Source organism: Erinaceus europaeus, unplaced genomic scaffold, assembly GCF_950295315.1.
Source record: "Erinaceus europaeus unplaced genomic scaffold, mEriEur2.1 scaffold_418, whole genome shotgun sequence".
Classification (NCBI taxonomy): Eukaryota; Metazoa; Chordata; class Mammalia; order Eulipotyphla; family Erinaceidae; genus Erinaceus; species Erinaceus europaeus.
In genome coordinates this window covers 78,617-96,399 of record NW_026647776.1, presented here as the reverse complement: position 1 = coordinate 96,399, position 17,783 = coordinate 78,617, and the positions used below count along the sequence as shown (strand labels likewise).

Here is a 17,783-nt window from a genome sequence, read left to right as displayed (position 1 = left end):
CGGCGCCCTCCCGCGCACACTGGCCGCACTCAGCCCCGAGGCACCGGGCAGGAGCCGGGAGCCGCCGCCGGGCCCGGAGGTGTGTGGCGGGGAGGGCGGGAGGGTGCGGGGGCCCCGACGCCGGGCTCACCCCCGCAGTCCTGAGCAGCTCTGGGCGCCGCGCCCGTCCCGTCCGGTCCCAGCCCGGGGCAGTGGTGCTAGGGGTCCCCTCCCGGCTCTCCGGGCTCGGGCGGCGGGGGCCCGCAGTGCGATGGAGCCGGGGCGCCCGCGGGGGGCTAGAGCGGGGCGCGGGGGACAGGGCGCGGGGGACAGGGCGCGGGGGACAGGGCGCGGGGGGACAGGGCGCGGGGGACAGGGCGGGCAGGGCGCGGGGGACAGGGCGCGGGGGACAGGGCGGACAGGGGCGCAGGGGGAGCCGGGGGCGCGGGGGACAGGGCGGGCAGGGGCGCGGGGGACAGGGCGCGGGGGACAGGGCGGGCAGGGGCGCGGGGGACAGGGCGCGGGGGACAGGGCGGACAGGGGCGCGGGGGGAGCCGGGGCGCGGGGGACAGGGCGGGCAGGGGGCGCGGGGGACAGGGCGCGGGGGACAGGGCGGGCAGGGGCGCGGGGGACAGGGCGGGCAGGGGCGCGGGGGACAGGGCGGGCAGGGGCGCGGGGGACAGGGCGGGCGGGGGTGTCCGGCAGCCGGCCGCGGGAGCGCGGAGCGGGGGGCGCCGAGGGGGCGAGGCGGGGCGGCCGGCCCGGTGCGCCTGCGCAGAGGGGCGGCGAGAGGCGGGACCCGCGGCGGATCGGGGCGGATCGGGGCGGATCGGGGGCGGGGCGGCGCGGGGCGGGCTGCGCGGGCGGACGCCGCACACACCGAGCATGGCCCGAGCTGGCAGGTGGCGCGGGGAGCCGGCGGGCGCGGCGGGCGCGCGGGCTGCGTCCCGGGAGCCGGGAGTGTCGGGCTGCTAGGAGCGGCGGGTGAGCGGGCCGGGCTGCGGGCCCCACGGCGCGGCGCCCCTGCGGAGGCTGAACCGGCCCGGCCCCGGCCGAGGACGCGGCGGGGCGGGCGGGGGCCGGCGGGGCTGCGGGGGCCGGGGCCGGGGCCGGAGCTGGAGCCCGAGAGGTGCTCGAGCGCCCTGTCCGCCGGCCGGCCCATGGCTGCGGCACGATGAACGCGCAGCTGGGCCATGGAGGCGATGGGCGAGCTGCACGCCGTGAGCCACGAGCCGGGGACCCGCCCCTGCCGAGCTGCTGGGCGGCAGCCCCCACGCGCGGGGCTCCGGGGCTCACCGCGCGGGCCCCCTGCCCTCCGCGCCCCCGCGCCCCATGGGCATGGCCGCGCTGCTGGACGGCGCCGGCGACTACCACCACCACCACCGCGCCGCCGAGCACGGCCTGGCGGGAGCCCTGCACCCCACCATGACCATGGCCCTGCGAGACGCCCCCCGGCATGAGCATGCCGGCCACCTACACCACGCCTGACGCCGCTGCAGCCGCTGCCGCCCATCTCCACCGTGTCGGACAAGTTCCTCACCATCACCACCACCACCACCACCACCCCGCACCACCACCAGCGCCTGGCGGGCAACGTCAGCGGCAGCTTCACGCTCATGCGGGACGAGCGCGGGCTGGCCTCCATGAACAACCTCTACGCCCCCCTACCACAAGGACGTGGCCGCCATGGGCCAGAGCCTCTCGCCCCTCTCCGGCTCCGGGCTGGGGGGCATGCACAGCTCCCAGCAAGGGCTCCCCCACTACGCGCACCCGGGCGCCGCAATGCCCACCGACAAGATGCTCACCCCCAACAGCTTCGAGGCGCACCACCCAGCCATGCTGGGCCGCCACGGGGAGCAACACCTCACGCCCACCTCGGCGGGCATGGTGCCCATCAACGGGCTGCCCCCGCACCACCCGCATGCCCACCTGAACGCTCAGGGTCACGGGCAGCTGCTGGGCACGGCGCGGGAGCCCAACGCCTCGGTCACCGGCGCGCAGGTGAGCAACGGAAGCAGCTCGGGGCAGATGGAGGAGATCAACACCAAGGAGGTGGCCCAGCGCATCACCACCGAGCTTAAGCGCTACAGCATCCCGCAGGCCATCTTCGCGCAGCGGGTGCTCTGTCGCTCGCAGGGAACCCTTTCGGACTTGCTGCGGAACCCCAAGCCCTGGAGCAAACTCAAGTCGGGCCGGGAGACCTTCCGCAGGATGTGGAAATGGCTGCAGGAGCCGGAATTCCAGCGCATGTCTGCGCTGCGCCTGGCCGGTGAGTGGGGCGCCGCTGGACACTGGGGACGAGGACGCGCGGAAGGCTGGGGGGCGGGAAGGCCGAGCGCCCGTCACCCCGTCCAGAGGCTGGGCTCCTGGACCGCGGACTCGGTCCTCACTCCCGCGGCGGATCGCGGTCTCCCAGCCCCGGTGCGCGCCGCTCGGCCTGGGAGGCTGAGAGTCGGGGCCGCGCTCTGCCGGCGGTGGGCTAAGGCCCCGCGCCATCTGTCCCGCGCTCCTCGCCCGGGCACCGCGGGGCTCGGGGATGATGCGTCGGCGTAACGGGGGCTTCCGGGCCGCTGCCGGGCGCGGGTCGGCTGTACCCCGCATGACCCTCCGCGTGCTAGGCGCCGAGAGAGAGAGAGAGAGAGAGAGAGAGAGAGAGAGAGAGAGAGAGAGGGAGAGAGAGAGTCAGAGTCACCCCTGCAGGCGGCGCGGGGCGGCCCCCGGTGGGAAGGAGATAGCCCGCGCTCTCCACTCCCAGGACATCGACTCTGGTTTTCCCCGCCGCTTACTGTCCCTCGGGATGCCCACGCCGGGAGCTCGAGTGGAACTGGCCCCCGGCTCTCCGAACAGTGGGCTCTCCGACCCCCGGGTGCCCCGAGCTCAGCGGCAAGGACTCGGCGCCCGCCGGCCCGCGCAGCGCAGGGGGCTCCTGCACCTCCACAGTCGCGTGGGGCAGGTTCGCCGGGAGGCGGCTGGAGGACCGTAGAGGGAGGACGGGTGGTGTAGAGACCAGGCCGAGAGACCAGGCTGATTCTGGAGTCCCGGGGCTCCCCCGACCGGGTTTCAGGCGGGCCTGCAGTCCTCAACCCTGCGGAGGGTTTGTTAATTAACTGATCGCTCTCCATTAATTCGTCCCTGGGGGACGAAAGCCAGTCAATGCGCTCCAGGCCGGGGCCACTGAGCCGTTTCACCAGCGAAAATCAAAGCGAGAAGCCCCAGCGCTGCTCTTCCCCCCTCGCCCACCGCCAGTGAGAAGCTGGAGAGCGCGGGTGCCCGGCGGGGGCTCCCGACCTGTCTGTCTGTCTGTCTGTCTGTCTGTCGCGAGGTCCGGGTGCTCCTGACCTGTCTGTCCCTAGGTCCTTAGGCCTGTCTATTTCCGGGTTCGGGTGCACACTCTCCCTCCCGCATAGCCCAGCCCCGTGCGCCCTGCCAGCTCCTGCTGCGGGAGCCCAGAAGCCAGTTTTCTGAGTAAGGGAAGTGGGGTGGGGACATGACAGAGACCGGTGAGGGGCTGCCTGAGGGGCTGCCTGAGTGCCTGCCGGGCTCCACAGGCCGGCCCCACTTCCCGGTCCGGCCTACAGGCCCCCTTCCCAGGGGGCCCCAGGGGCTAAATGGCTGTTTCTCTTCCGGGCAGTGCCCTCTCGCACCCTCCGCCGAGCTTCCAGGACCTCTTCTCCGGGCAGAGTCCACCGTGGGGCAAAGGAAGGTGGTGCCCCCAAGCCCTACCTTATCTCCCAGGCGGTTGAGTGGCCTTTCGTCACCCCTATTGGAAAGACACTGACCGGTTCTGTTCAGAAACGACTCTCTGTGCCCTGCGGGGTTTGTGTGTGTGGGTGGGTCTTCCCCAGGTGGTGCTCCCGGCCTATACCTCTGACCTTTGCTGTCACCCACCCTGGCCATCCCCACCTGCCCTGCACAGGGGCCCTCTGACCTGAAGCAGTGGCAGTGGAGGAGTGGCACTGGGGATGGAGACCCTAGCACCCCCCCCCCCAGCTGCAGGACTCCAGGGGCCCAGGAAGCTGGGAAGCACCCGGCCAGCTACAGACACATGACCTTTCCCTCCAGGACAGGAACACGCGCACACACACGCGTGCACACACACACACACACACGGGGGGGGGGGGATTGGAGGGTCCAGGGAGCCACAGGCATGGCACCCAATCAGCTACAGACACATGACCTTTCCCTCCAGGACAGGAACACACACACACACACACACACACACACGTGTGCACACACACACACACACACACGGGGGGGATTGGAGGGTCCAGGGAGCCACAGGCATGGCACCCAGTCAGCTACAGACACATGACCTTTCCCTCCAGGACAGGAACACGCACGCACACACACACACACACACACACACGCACGCGTGCACACACACACACACACACACACACACACAGGGTGGGGGGGGATTGGAAGGTCCAGGGAGCCACAGGCATGGCACCCAGTCAGCTTTGCACCCCATGGCCCAGCTGGAGCTTGGGGGCTCTGTGCCCTTCCTTCTGTCTATGACAGAAAGGGCTGGGAATGGCTAGCAGGAGAGTGCCCCAGGGCCACAAGGTAGGAACCTGTTTACAATCCAAAAAAGAACCTTTAAAATTGTTCACCGGGGGAGGGCATTTCCCGAGCCTTCTAAGTGCACCTGCACTGAGCAGTGCCCCAGCAGAGGAGACTCAGCCTCGGGCACCCACTTCCCGCCCCAGCCAGTTCTTTGCCTTAGGGCAGAGGACCTCTCAGCTCCCTCCAAGCACCCTTGCCGACTCCTGTGAGGCAGCCCAGCCTCTGAGCCTGGCTGTGTACTTGGGGTGGAGGGTGGGTCCCTCTCTAAATGAGCAGCTGGTGTCTGGTGCGAGGCGACGCAGTAGGATGTTCCCACCAAATTAACTACCTTTAAGAAATTACTTACTGTCTGTTCCTTCCATGCAGGGCTTGCTGCTGCGCCAATAGAAAGGGGAAAGAAAGGTGGAGGGGGTGCCTGGGGTTGAGGGGCTCAGCTATTTAGGGGAAGGAACGAGTGGAATTGGAAGCAATTACTGATTCCAGGAGAGTCCCCTTCCCCCTCCAGGGCCAGAGGCTGGGATGCAGCAAGGCCCTCACAGCACTTGAGGCCATAGGGCTCAGGGGTGGACAGAGGTGGGTGCTGGGCCCCTCAGACCCTGGAGAGCTGGAGGCCAGAGCACCCACTAAAGGTGCCAGAGGGGCACGGCAGCTCTCCCCAGCCCAGCTGCACCTCTTAGTTGGAGGTTGGAGGTCTTGGAGCACCTCAGAGTAGGAAAAGTCTGACCAGAAGCGGGGTGGGTGGCCCCAGCGGTCCTGAGAAAGCCTGAGAAAGCCTGGGTCCCGCCAACCTGGGCCGTGTTTGCCAGGACTGGCCTTGCCGAGGGATGATTGATTACTGGCCTGCGTGCAAGGTCGTTCGTTTGCTTTTTTGTTAATGTTTATCCCTTGGGGGGGGGGTGTGAGGAGGCTGGCCTCCCTATTGCCGCCTGGGGGTCACTGAGTCAGGCAACAAACGGCCAGTGTCAGGCCCTAAGCACCCACTTTCCAGTGTCCCCAAACTCTGCGACTGTAAAGCAGCCAGCAGCCAGCGTGTTGCACGTGTGGGCAGAGGGCCCCTAGTTCTGAGAGCAGGGGATACGCTCAGTACCCTCCAGTCACAGCTCAGCTGGGGGGGGGGGGAGCATATTGGAAGCACAGCTGCTCTCACAGGCTGCCCAGAACAAAGGCCTGGGATGGGGGCTGCCTTGCCCTCCCTGGGCCCAGAGTTGAGGGCAGTGCTTGCTGCGCCTGCCCAGAGAGCCAACAAGCAGCCAGAGGGAGGCTGGGGCCAGATGAACCCCCTAGGGAGCTGTCCAGAGACCCCTACCCACACCCCCCCACACACACAATGCTAGAAGCCCCCTGGCTGGGTCAGATTTCCCGCTGGCCTCTCACAGCCCAAGGCTGACCCCTGGAGGGGGCACGAGGTAGGGCCTCAGAGGGTTGTGGGCAGCGTAGGGTGAAGGTTGTGGGCCAGTTGTGTAACTGGAGGGGGGACGGGTGACCAGGGGTCCGCTGGCCTTTGGGCAGCTCTGGTATCAGTGTATTGATGGCCTCAGAGACAGGACAACAAAACAGGGGGGCTTCCTGGCATGCCCCTGGCTGCTGCTGGAGCTTTCAGGAGCTCCAAGAGATGGGGCAACACTGAAGCTGCTCCCGGCAGCTCCGTGGCACCTGCAGCTGCACAACGCCAAGCGCTGTGGCTGCAGCTTTGCAGCTGGCACTGGGGACAAAGTGTGACCCAGAGCAGCACAGCTTGGTGGCAGCGGCCTGAGTGGTAACCTCCTGAGCGGTCTTTCCTTACCCTGGAGTTCCAGCTTGCAGCCCTCAGCACAGCAGCACAGCAGGGAAGGGGCTGCTGTCCCCTGTCCTTCCCCCATCGCATGCCCCCTCTCTGGGTGCCCAGCAGTGCCCTGTGGGCTACCAGAGTCAAGACCTCGGTGGCTAAGCTTAGAGAGGAAAGGGGTGCTGGTGGTGTACACACAAAGGTGTGTTAGCTTGCCGTCCTGGTGATTTCCTAAAGGGTGGTGTAGTCGTGGGGAGGGGGTGCTAAAGAGGAAGGTGGTGTTTTATGGGCCTTCTTGAGACTCCAGAAATGCTGTCACCTGCTCCCCTCCCAAAAGGGAATTTTTTTAAAAAGCATGTTTGGGTTTTCCCTCCCAGCCTGGTGTGTCTCTGCTTGACACAAGAGCAGATTGGAGGGGCCGGCCCTCCCCCTCCCCCACGCCCCAGGAGGAGCGGGAGGCCAGCGGATGCTGAGCCTGGGATGTTCTTTTGTTCCCATTCCCTTTCCTTGGGCCGAGAGAGCCTGGAGCCCAGGCCTGGAGCAGAGGCCTTTGTTCCCGCAGCCTGGGGTAAATGAAAGGGTGGGAGGCGGTCAGCACCCTGGACAGGGCCCGCGGCAGCCTTGAGAACCTCTTGGTTCTGCTTCTGTTCACCTGGGGAGATGCCGGTGCTGCTCCTGAGCAGTCGGAGTGGAAATAACAAAAAGGAAAAACAAGCAAACAAACAAACCCATTAATGAAGCCAGAACCACCCTGGAGTTTCTGAGCAACAGGAGGCCCTGCCAAGCAGACACTTGAGTCTCTCCTTTCTCCTAGCATGTCCTGCCCAGCTGCTGTGTGTGTGTGTGCGCGTGTGTGTGTGTGTGAGTGTGTGTGTGTGTGCGTGTTTGTGTGCGTGTGTGTGTGCGCGCGCGCGTGTGTGTGCGTGTGTGTGCGTGTGTGTGCGTGTGTGTGCGTGTGTGTGCGCGTGAGTGTGTGTGTGTGCGCGTGTGTGCGCGCGTGTGTGTGCGTGTGTGTGCGCGCGTGTGTGAGTGTGTGTGTGTGTGTGAGTGTTTGTGCGTGTGTGTGCGTGTGTGTGTGTGTGAGTGTGTGTGTGAGTGTGTGTGAGTGTATATGTGTGAGTGTGCGTGTGTGTGAGTGTGTGTGTGTGTCTGTGTGCATGTGAGTGTGTGTGTGTCTGTGTGAGTGTGTGTGAGTGTGTGTGTCTGTGTGTGTGTGCATGTGAGTGTGTGTGTGTGTCTAAGCCCCAGCTGCTGTGTGTGTGTGTGTCTGTGTGAGTGTGTGTGTGTGCGCACGTGTGTGTGTCTGTGTGTGTCTAAGCCCCAGCTGCTGTGTGTGTGCGTGTGTGTGTGCATGTGTGAGTGTGTGTATGTATGAGTGTGTGTGAGTGTGTGTGTGTGAGTGTGTGTGTCTAAGCCCCAGCTGCTGTGTGAGTGTGTGTGTGAGTGTGTGTGTGTGTGTGTGTGCATGTGTGTGCGCGTGTGTGTGAGTGTGTGTGTGAGTGTGTGTGTGTGTGTGAGTGTGTGTGTGTGAGTGTGAGTGTGTGTATGTGAGTGTGTGTGTGTGAGTGTGAGTGTGTGTGAGTGAGTGTGTGTGTGTGTGAGTGTGTGTGAGTGCATGTGAGTGTGTGTGTCTAAGCCCCAGCTGCTGTGTGTGTGTGTTCCCTGTCGTGTACATGTGCATAGCTGCCTGTGAAACCAGAACCCCAGAGCCCACATGTGTGGCAAGGGGGTTGGATCATTAAGCTGGGACATTCCACCCAGCCCCTGTGACTCCTGCTGGGAGAATCTTTTGTTGTCTCTAATCTGTGAGGTCCTTAAAAAGGTGTTTACAGGAGCTCTTCCCATGTCATCATTCTCACATGTACAGAGAGGTCAGCTGCTCAGACACTACTGAGAGTTCTTAGAAGATACGTTCCTAGTGGAGAATACTGGAGAGGCATTAAGACATTACATCCTCAGGCCCAGTGATGGATAATTGAAGAGTTGGTGTGCAAGCATTTGGTTCCTTGGAACCCACCCTTAGAAGCTTTTGCCCTTCAAATCACAGTACTCAGGGCTCTTTGCAGATGTCATGTGTCGCAATAGACACCAAATAAGCAAGCATTTCAAATCAGTTAAGTGGGGTCAGAGAAATATCTCACTGGGCAGGGCACCTGTCTTGTCATTTGTGAGGCTTAAGATCAAGGCCCAGCATGACATGGGGCACCACAGCACCAGGAGAAGTGTTAGTGCTGTGGTGTTCGTCTGTCTGTCAGCCTCTCTTGTCTGAGTGTCCTAGGAACAGAAGAATCATATATCCAAGGCCCCAACTTATTGTTTTGTTTTTTTTTTTTTTAAAAAAAGAATGATTTCAAGGACGAAGTAGTGCTGTGCCTGGTTGAGCGCACACATTGCAGTGAGCAAGGAGCCTGGTTCAAGCCCCTGGTCTCCATCTGCAGCAGAGAAGCTTCACAAGCAGTGCTGTAAGAAGTTTCTCTCCCTCTCCTTCTCCCTCTCCCTCTCCCTCTCGTTCTCCCTCCCCCTTCATATATATATGGAATATATATATATATATATATATATATATATATTCTCCTTCTAAGATTATGTTATCTTATATATATTCTTCTTCCTCCTACATTTCTGGATCTATCCATAAATAAATTTAAAAAGAGTCTGGATTTGTTTTAAAAAAGAAAGCAGTGAATATTTTCATCCCAGCCTCCATTAAAATAGAATGTTCACACTCTTGGGTACGGCATAGGATGACAGCAAGATGGTTGTATTGGAGTTCTGGTAAAGAGTAGTTTCCTTATCATTTTAAATAAAAGTATCCGACAGATGTTTATTAAATACCATTTCCATCCTGCTCATGTTTATGACAAATAAGAACCTTCTCCTTTGGGAGAAGTCTGTATTCTTTCCACATAACAAGTGTCAGCCTTGTAGCAGTCGGAGAGAATGGAAAAAGCTCTTCCTAATGTGAAGGAACTTGGCGCACCGTTACACGCCCCTGTCTCCACTTAATTGATGTTCACAGGTTTTCTTTATCTTGACACAAGTATGTTATCACTAATAAAGCTCAGTTTCCCTCTGACAGAATAGGAGTGGATTAATGAATAGATCACTCACACAACAGTTTGATGCTTTCCATGCAAATGAAGGAATGTGTATGGTCTCACAGAGCCTTCCTATAGAAACATCTACTTGATGGTCCTCTTGAAAAGGTATATCATTACCACAAAAATATAACAAATTAACTTGCAAGTTTTTTCCTCCTTTAAGCCAGGATGTTTGATAAAATCCTGAAATACAGCCCACACTGCAGTGAGCTCTGAGGTTCATCACAGCAGCTAGCTTCTGTCTGTTCTGCCTAGTCTAGTAGTCATATCTTGTGCAAGTCACATGCTGGATTTGTTTGTTTCTTTAAAAGCAAATTTATGTGGAGGGTAGATAGCATAATGCTTATGCAAAGAGACTCTTGTGCCTGAGTCTCCAAAGGCCCAGGGTCAATTCCCTGCACCACCATAAACCAGAGCTGAGCAGTGCTGTGATACACACACACACACACACACACACACACACAGATTTATTCATCTATTAGTGGACAGGGAGAGAACCAGAGCATCACTCTAGCAGAGGTCATGCGAGGAATCAAACTTTATAGCTCAAACTTCAGAGTCTCATGTTCTTTCTTTAAGCCACTTCTTAGGCCAGGACACTCTCATTTCTTGCTTTACGTTGGAATGATGGAGGGCCATAAATGAACAGATGACACCCAGCTGCAATTCTAGATCCTCTGCTTGGTGTAGAGCCTGACACGGGCACTGGACATTTATTACTGACTTATTTATTTGGTACATATGATGCCAGGGATTAAACTCTAGACCTCATGCTTGAGAGTCCTGGACTCCATCTACTGTACCACATCCCAGGTCACAAGCACTGGGATTTTGTGGGGGAGGTTCTGCGGTGATTTTAATGTGTAGCAGAGTCTGGAAGTCTACCACCAACACAATGCACCGACGTGGTAGTCGCCAGGATGTCCCATCAGAGGAGGCTGAGTAAGCCCAGAGCCCGGTGCCCTCTGCTGCCCTGTCTCTGCTGCTGGTGCAGACCCACCAGGTCAGTGGGCCCAGCCTGCGGGCACATGGGGCTGTCGGTCAGGAGCGCCCAGCCAGTCTCTGCGTGATCCAGCCCGTGAGACCAGAGCGCGCTGGTGCTTCCTGCCTGTGGCACTGGCAGAGAGAGACACTGTGCATGGGCAGGGAGACTTTTTCTTCTATACTCCAGACTCCTAGGAGAAGCTGAGCTTATTACTGTCTGGAAGCAGGAGCCAGAGGGAGTGTAAAGAAGTAACAGACTTGGAAGTGGAGCCCCAGGCTTCCGATCCATTTGCTCACTTAGACAGTTACTGCTGGGTGGGGCTCCTCTCTCAGATGTGTTCTGCGGGCAGCTACCCAAGGGGACCTCAGCCTGGAGAAGCCCCAGGGACAGGCCCCCCGCCCCGCGGCCTCCAAGTCCCCGCTGTGCACAGCCTTCCCTTCTTTGCTGGCCTTGCTGTCCCCCAGCTTGCCTGTCGCTCCTGTTTTAGGGCCGTGCACTGACAACTAGCAGGTGGAAACTAGCTTTTATATGAGCATTTGTCCTCCAGGCAGCTTGTGACTTGCACCCAGCACCACGTGCTTCGGATTCCCAACCTGTTTCTGAACCTCCTCTGCAGACACCGGCGGGCGTCCAAAAGTTCCTGAGACCATGGCCTTTTCTTTTCATGGTGGCAAGCCTTCCCAGTCCTAAAGAGAGGTGTTCAGAGGAGCCTTTTGCTTGGTCACAGCGTCTTTAATTCTTGAGGCTGCTTCTGGGAGGAAGGGTGTTAACATAAACGAGCGAGGCGCGCCTCCTAGTGGCCCGGGAACTCGCTGCAGGCGCCGTGTGCGCCAGCATTGATAGACTCACCAAAAATCATTCATTAAGGCAATCTAATCTCTGCTATTAAATGTCCCATCTATTCATTTGGGGGTAATTAAGATGCAGTTTAAAGTGATTAAATCCTAATCACTTATGCCCGATGAAGACATATCCGTCACACTAATGCGGTTTCAACGAAAGACTCAGAAAAAGAAAGTTAACATTGACTTCCCACGATACAACTAGAAAAAGAAAAATCAGTTCCTCTTCTCGTCATTAATCCAGATTGCTGAGTAACTAGGGAATGGCACGCCAAGCTCATTAAGCAAGGGAAGTGCTGATTAAAATGACGGCTGGGTGGGAAGCAGAGCCAGGCATCCCTCAGCCCTGAGGATGCACAGTGCTCCCAGCTTATTGCTAGGTGTCCCTCTCCGCTCCCCTCCCTCAAAATGATAATCAGTCCCTGAGTGCTAGGGCCATGGATCAAGAAAGATTTGATTATCTGCCTGCAGACATGGTTAAAACAAAAGATACTTCTTTTAAAAAAGGATTTTTATTTATTTATTTATTTGTTGGCAGAGAGGAGACCAGAGCAATGCAATGCCAGTGACCCGACTCAGGACCTCGTGCTCTCAGACCCAGCCAGATTCAAGTCCTTATGGAAGAAACTGCAGTGGAGTAGAGGGCTGCTGAAATAGCTCACTCGGACAGTGCCATGCTTTGTCATGTGTGTGACCCAGGTTGAAGCCCAGCTTCCGCCGCATTGCAGAAAGCTTCTGTACGACGGTCTCTCTCTGTCTCTGTCTCTCTTTCTCTCCTTTGTATCATAAGATAGTAAGGAGTTTCATGATAGAGAGGAAGGAGAGAGACAGGGAGAGGTGGGAGGTGGGGAGAAGAAAGCTTCAGGCAGATGGCTTGGAAACAGAAGGAGCAAGTTCCCAGTGGCAGTGAGCCATAGACCTCCCCTGCACCAAGTCCCCTCAGTGCTCTGCTGGCCAGGCACACATCTCTCGGAAACTCGGCTATAAACCAGTCTGGTTTTGGTGCTTTATTTTTTTCACATGTCAGGCAGTATGATATTATAAACATCATGGTACTGAAGCTAGTTTGCCATAATGCCCCCACTTCCCAGCCTCTTGCAAGAGCTCAATTATAAGGGTTTATGGGCTGGGGTGAGGAGGAGGGGATGACTTAGTCCTGCTGAATCAGAAGCTTCTTTTCCTTACAAAACTGACTCCCTCCTTCTTTCTTCTTTCTCCTCTCCTTTTCCTCCTCTTCTTCCGTTCTATCAGAACATTGCTCAACTCTTGCTTGTGGAGCCCAGGACCTAGGAACCTCAGGCATGAAAATCTTTTGCATTACAATTATACCTGTGCCCCCAAAGTGCCTTTTTAAAAGTATTTGTTACTTTATTTATTCCTTTTTGTTGCCCTTGTTGTTTTATTGTTGTAGTTATTATTGTTGTTGATAGGACAGAGAGAAATAGAGAGAGGAGGGGAAAGACAGAGAGGGGGAGAGAAAGACAGACACCTGCAGACCTGCTTCACTGCCTGTGAAGAGACTCCCCTGCAGGTGGGGAGCCGGGGGCTCAAACCGGGATCCTTACGCTGGACCTTGCACTTTGTGCCACCTGCGCTTGACCAGCTGTACTACCACCCGACTCCCCAAAGGTGTCTTTTTAAAGCAGTATCTAGTATTTGCCCAGGAGTGAGGAGGAATCAGACAACTGAGGACTGTCTGCCCCCCCCCCCAGATGTACTTTAAAACAGTTGATTTTGTATGTTGAAGCCACAATAATTTCCCTCTGGCTACCTGTTTGAGACCCAGTATTACATCTGTTTCCTTTATATGCATGAAAGTTAAAGTGACCTAATTCACCCATCACTTTAGCCAAATAGCAACTTTTAAAATGACAGTTGCTTTAATATTAACAGCAAGCAGCATCATTAATTTAATTGATCGTGTTGGTGACTGGGTGATTGCTAACTGTGCATCACATAGAACCTTAGACTCCACATGGTGAGGGGGGAACTGCAGTGGAGTAGAGGGCTGGTGAAATAGCTCACTTGGATAGTGCCATGCTTTGTCATGTGTCTGACCCGGGTTCAAGCCCAGCTCCCACCACATTGCAGGAAGCTTCTCTGACCACCTGTGGCCAGTATTTTTGTATTCTTTTTATTTTCCCTCTTGTTGCCCTTTGTTTATTGTTGTTGTAGTTATTCTTGATGTCATCATTGTTGGATAGGACAGAGAGAAAATGGAGAGAGGAGGGAAAGACAGACGGGGGAGAGAAAGACAGACACCTGCAGACCTGCTTCACTGCTTGTGAAGCGACTCCCCTGCAGGTGGGGAGCCAGGGGCTTGAACCGGGATCCTTACACCAGTCCTTGCGCTTTGCGCCACATGCGCTTAACGCGCTACACTACCGCCTGACTCCCAGGAAGCTTCTATACTATGGTCTCTCTCTTCCCATGTCTGTCTGTCTGTCTGTCTGTCTCTCTTCCTTCTCTGTATATTAAAAAGTAATAAAGGAAATTTAAAAATTAACAAAAATAAATAGATCATGCTATACAATTCTTCAGTTATCAAAAATGTAAACCTACCCTAGTCTAGGAATCAAAAGCCCTGGCAGGTTCTCACAGAGGTTAGTGAGCTCTGAAGATTTACTGAGTCTAACCTCTCTGAACCTTCTGTCCCAAAGGGTAGAATGAAAGGTTGGGCCTCCAAGTCCTACCTTTGAGAACTAATTGCCTGCTTTGAGGACTCTTGTCTCCACAACAAAATCTCCTGTCTCACTGGGCACTCTGTGGCAAAGTCAGGATTCAGCAAGGCTTATAAGGCCTAGGTGTGCCTTGGGTAGACTCTCAGGAAAGCTCTCCTGCCAGGTGGTCAGAGCGCCGCCTAGTGGCACAACCCCACTAGCTGGAGAGGACTGTTTCAGGCTGCTAGGGAAAGGAAGAATCTTACGTACAGGTAGAACCATCAGGCTTCATCAGATTTCTCACCACAAACTCTAGAGGCCAGAAGAGAGTAAAATGACGTACTTACAGTTTTAAAAGATAAGAATTGCCAGCTACGAATATTCTATCCTACCCTGTTATCCTTGGAAAGGAAAACTTAAAATCTTCCCAAACACAGAAACTGAGGGAATTCACCACCAACAGCCCTGCCTTCCGAGGGTTACTGAGAGGAGTCTTACATGAAGAGAAGCAGAGGGCTGCAACTCTAAGTGGGCCACAGGCCACTCTGTCTAGATGACATGGAATCCATGATAAAGACTCAGTAGTAAACCGCAAGCCCCGCAGATGGGGAGAGATACTTTCACACTACACTTCAGACAGACGGTTGATAACAAGTATCTATAAAGGGGGAGAGAGTCAGAGAACCTTGGGGTCCTGGTCCATGATGATTCAAAGAACCTGGGTTGCGGGTGGAAGTGTTCTGCAGAGAATTTTACAGACATGAGAAGTTGTACCCAGTGTCAATGACTGCACTGTAAACCATTAGCCCCTTCCCAGTGAAAATGCTTTTTAAAAAGATAACAAAACGGAGTCGGGCGGTAGCGCAGCGGGTTAAGCGCACGTGGCGCAAAGCGCAAGGACTGGCATGAGGATCCCGGTTCGAGCCCCCGGCTCCCCACCTGCAGGGGAGTCGCTTCCCAGGCGGTGAAGCAGGTCTGCAGGTGTCTGTCTTTCTCTCCCCCTCTCTGTCTTCCCCGCCTCTCTCCATTTCTCTCTGTCCTATCCAACAACAACAACATCGATCATAACTACAATAATAACTACAACAACAATAAAAAGACAACAATAAAAGGGCAACAGAAGGGAAAATAAATAAATAAAATTTTTTAAAAAAAGATAAAAATGCCACCGGCACTGAGCCTCAGCAATAAGCCAGTGAAAAAACACTTTGAACTCTCAGGTGTCGCCCCAGACCCTGAGTATGAGTCTGCATCTTGACCAGACCCCTAAAACCTGAGTGCCCAGCAAAGCCTAAGAATCACCACTCACTGTCCCTTTACATCCTCAAATCATCCCAAGAGGACGCCAGAGCATCCCATCCTGGGTCCCCTCCACAGACGGTGAGCAGATGCATCTGAGCTTGCGATGTCTCTGACAGAGGCTGTCATCTGGGCAAGAGAGGAAGCTGGTGGGAGATTGGCAAGACACTCCACAGGACGTAGGCAGATTGCAGGTGTAAGGTGACCAGGCCAGAGGAAGCTGTGCTTCTACTGCATCGAGTCAGGACCAGCTGGAAGACAGCACCAGGAGAGGTGACTCCTGACTGTGAGATAATTGTCATGACTGTCAACTGTTGAACTGTCATTGTTGGCAGAGGTGAGGGGAACTGAGGGTCCAGAATTGGAGTGTTGTTTCTCTTTGTTTTATTAAATATCTATTTATCAATATGGAGAAAGAAGAGAATGCGGGGAAAGAGCAAGAGAAAAAGAGTGTCACTGGCACGCAGACAGACTGTGACCCACATAGTCCACGCCTGCCACCTCTCCAGATTCAAAGGAGATCTCGAAACTTGATATCAGGCTCAACCTGACGCTGTTGTCTGGCTACGGAAGAAGGGCAAACGCTAGAAGAAGAAGAAGAAGACTGGCACGTGCAACGCCGGGGATCAAACTCAGCACCTCATGCTTGAGAGGCCAATGACTTACCCACTGCACCGTCTCCCAGGCCACATGTACTGTCTGTAAAGTAAAGATACGTGAGCAGATGGTGTGGTGAGCTCAACAGGAGAAGGAGCTGGGTGTCTGGCTGTGTGGGTGGAAAGACAGGTGTATCTCTTGAAGACACTCCCACACTCGAGGCTGGTCTTGGCTGACAGGAGCACTCTGCGTAGATGCCAGCTGTAAGGTTAGATGGGTGATGGCCTCCTTTCCGGAGCACACTCCTAGGTGGGGGCAACATAACGTTAGCACCATGCTGTGGACTAACCATAGCTGTGGACCTGGCCCTTCAAGTCTAGTCTCCTCTGCCTGGTGTTGGGGGCCAATGACAGTCACTCACTCTAGCCAGCTGTCTGCTGCCGGGCACACGAAGAGCCGTGACCAACCAGTGGACATTTCCCAGATTTTCTCTGCTGGGAGAGAAGCAAAAACAATCCTTGGTGACCCAGTTACTCGCACAGTGAATAAGGCACTAGATTCTCAGGTCCGTGCATCACACGTGCCACAGTGATGCTCTCTCCCTCTCTCCCTCTCCCCCGCTCTCTCTCCTCATAAATACATATTTTTTTAGAAAGGTAATCTTAGTAGCTGTGGAGCAAGAGCCGCTGCCAAGGAGGATAGATGGAAGCAGAGCAGCACACAAGTGAGTCGTAACCAACCACTGAGCCACACCTCTGCCCCTTCACTTTCTTTCTTTTTTCCTATTTATTTTCTTAATTCGTGATCTAGTTTTTTTTTTTTTTTGTACAAAACTATAAGATAACGGGTATAATGTCACACCTTTCCCACCACCAGAGATCTATGTTCCTGTTCCCCTTATTGGGAACTGAATTGGTTCACAAGTATAGATAGGGGTTGACTATTATTTCTATAACTATCTATATTTAGATATATTTGCCCATTTTTTCCATGGCTCTTCCATCTCTTCCTTTCAAAGTCACACCTACTACTTCCAACTGTCCTTCATTTTATTTTATTTTATTTTGTTTTATTTTATTTTATTATTTGTCTTCAGCTTCTGTTTCTGGGTCCTGTTGGAATTAAAGTTCAGAGCCCTCTAGTTATCTTACCCTCTGGGAGCATGGACCAAAATTCTTTATGTTGTGCAGAAGGTGAAAGGCTCTGGCTTCTGTCATTGCTTCTCTGCTGGGCATGCGTTTTGGCAGGTAGATCCACACCCCCAGCCTGTGTCTGTCTGTCCCTAGTCGGGTAGGGCTCTGGGGAAGTGTGGTTCCTGGACACACTGGTGAGGTCGTCTGCCCAGGGAGGTCAGAATAAAATCATAGTTGCATCTGAAATCAGAACAAAATGTTTAATAAACAAGAACCAAAAAGCAGGAATAAAGCAGATGAGAATAGGAACTTTAGTGTGAAATGAAGCTAGGAAGTCTGTTTGAAGTATGTTCCTACGGGCCCAGGTCTGGTCATTTTTGCTAGAGTTTGGTAGCTAATATGGAGGTATACTAAATATATTTTCTGGGAAAATGGTGTGAGAGTTGAGAATAGAACTAGAAAGATGGATTAGGACATCGAGTAGCTCTCAAAATTTAAAGAAATTATATAAATACAATTAACTGCTCACCATGTCAGTCTGAGCCAGGGCCCACGCAGGTTCCCATCCAGCACAGGAGACTGTGTGACCTCCGAGTCCCTGTCAGTCTGAGCTCACACTCCATGGTCACAGCTGGGAACATCCTGGGCTGCTCTCATCTCAGAACCTGTCTTCCTCGAGTGGCAGAGCAGGGTGATCCAGCCTCCTTTTGAAGAGTGGGGCGGTCCCTGCCATTGCCAGTTCATAGTGAGGGTATGTCCCTTTGCGTTTACAAAGTCAAACAGTACGGAAAAGTATGTGAGAAGACCAAGTATCCTGCCAGCCCCAGCCCTGCTACCCAGCCCCAACTTGAGACAC

The 17,783-nt window shown here is 55.5% G+C and overlaps 1 protein-coding gene across 1 annotated transcript in view; it reads left to right on the top strand.

Annotated features, from left to right (window-relative positions):
• The first annotated feature begins 1,153 nt into the window (after window positions 1-1,153).
• The window catches only part of ONECUT1 (one cut homeobox 1), a 30,829-nt gene continuing 14,199 nt past the window's right edge, over window positions 1,154-17,783 (top strand). The window contains 8 exon segments of the mRNA XM_007532376.2: window positions 1,154-1,168; window positions 1,170-1,214; window positions 1,216-1,416; window positions 1,418-1,462; window positions 1,464-1,509; window positions 1,512-1,542; window positions 1,544-1,640; window positions 1,642-2,248. Of these exon segments, the coding sequence (XP_007532438.2) occupies window positions 1,154-1,168; window positions 1,170-1,214; window positions 1,216-1,416; window positions 1,418-1,462; window positions 1,464-1,509; window positions 1,512-1,542; window positions 1,544-1,640; window positions 1,642-2,248 (1,087 nt within the window).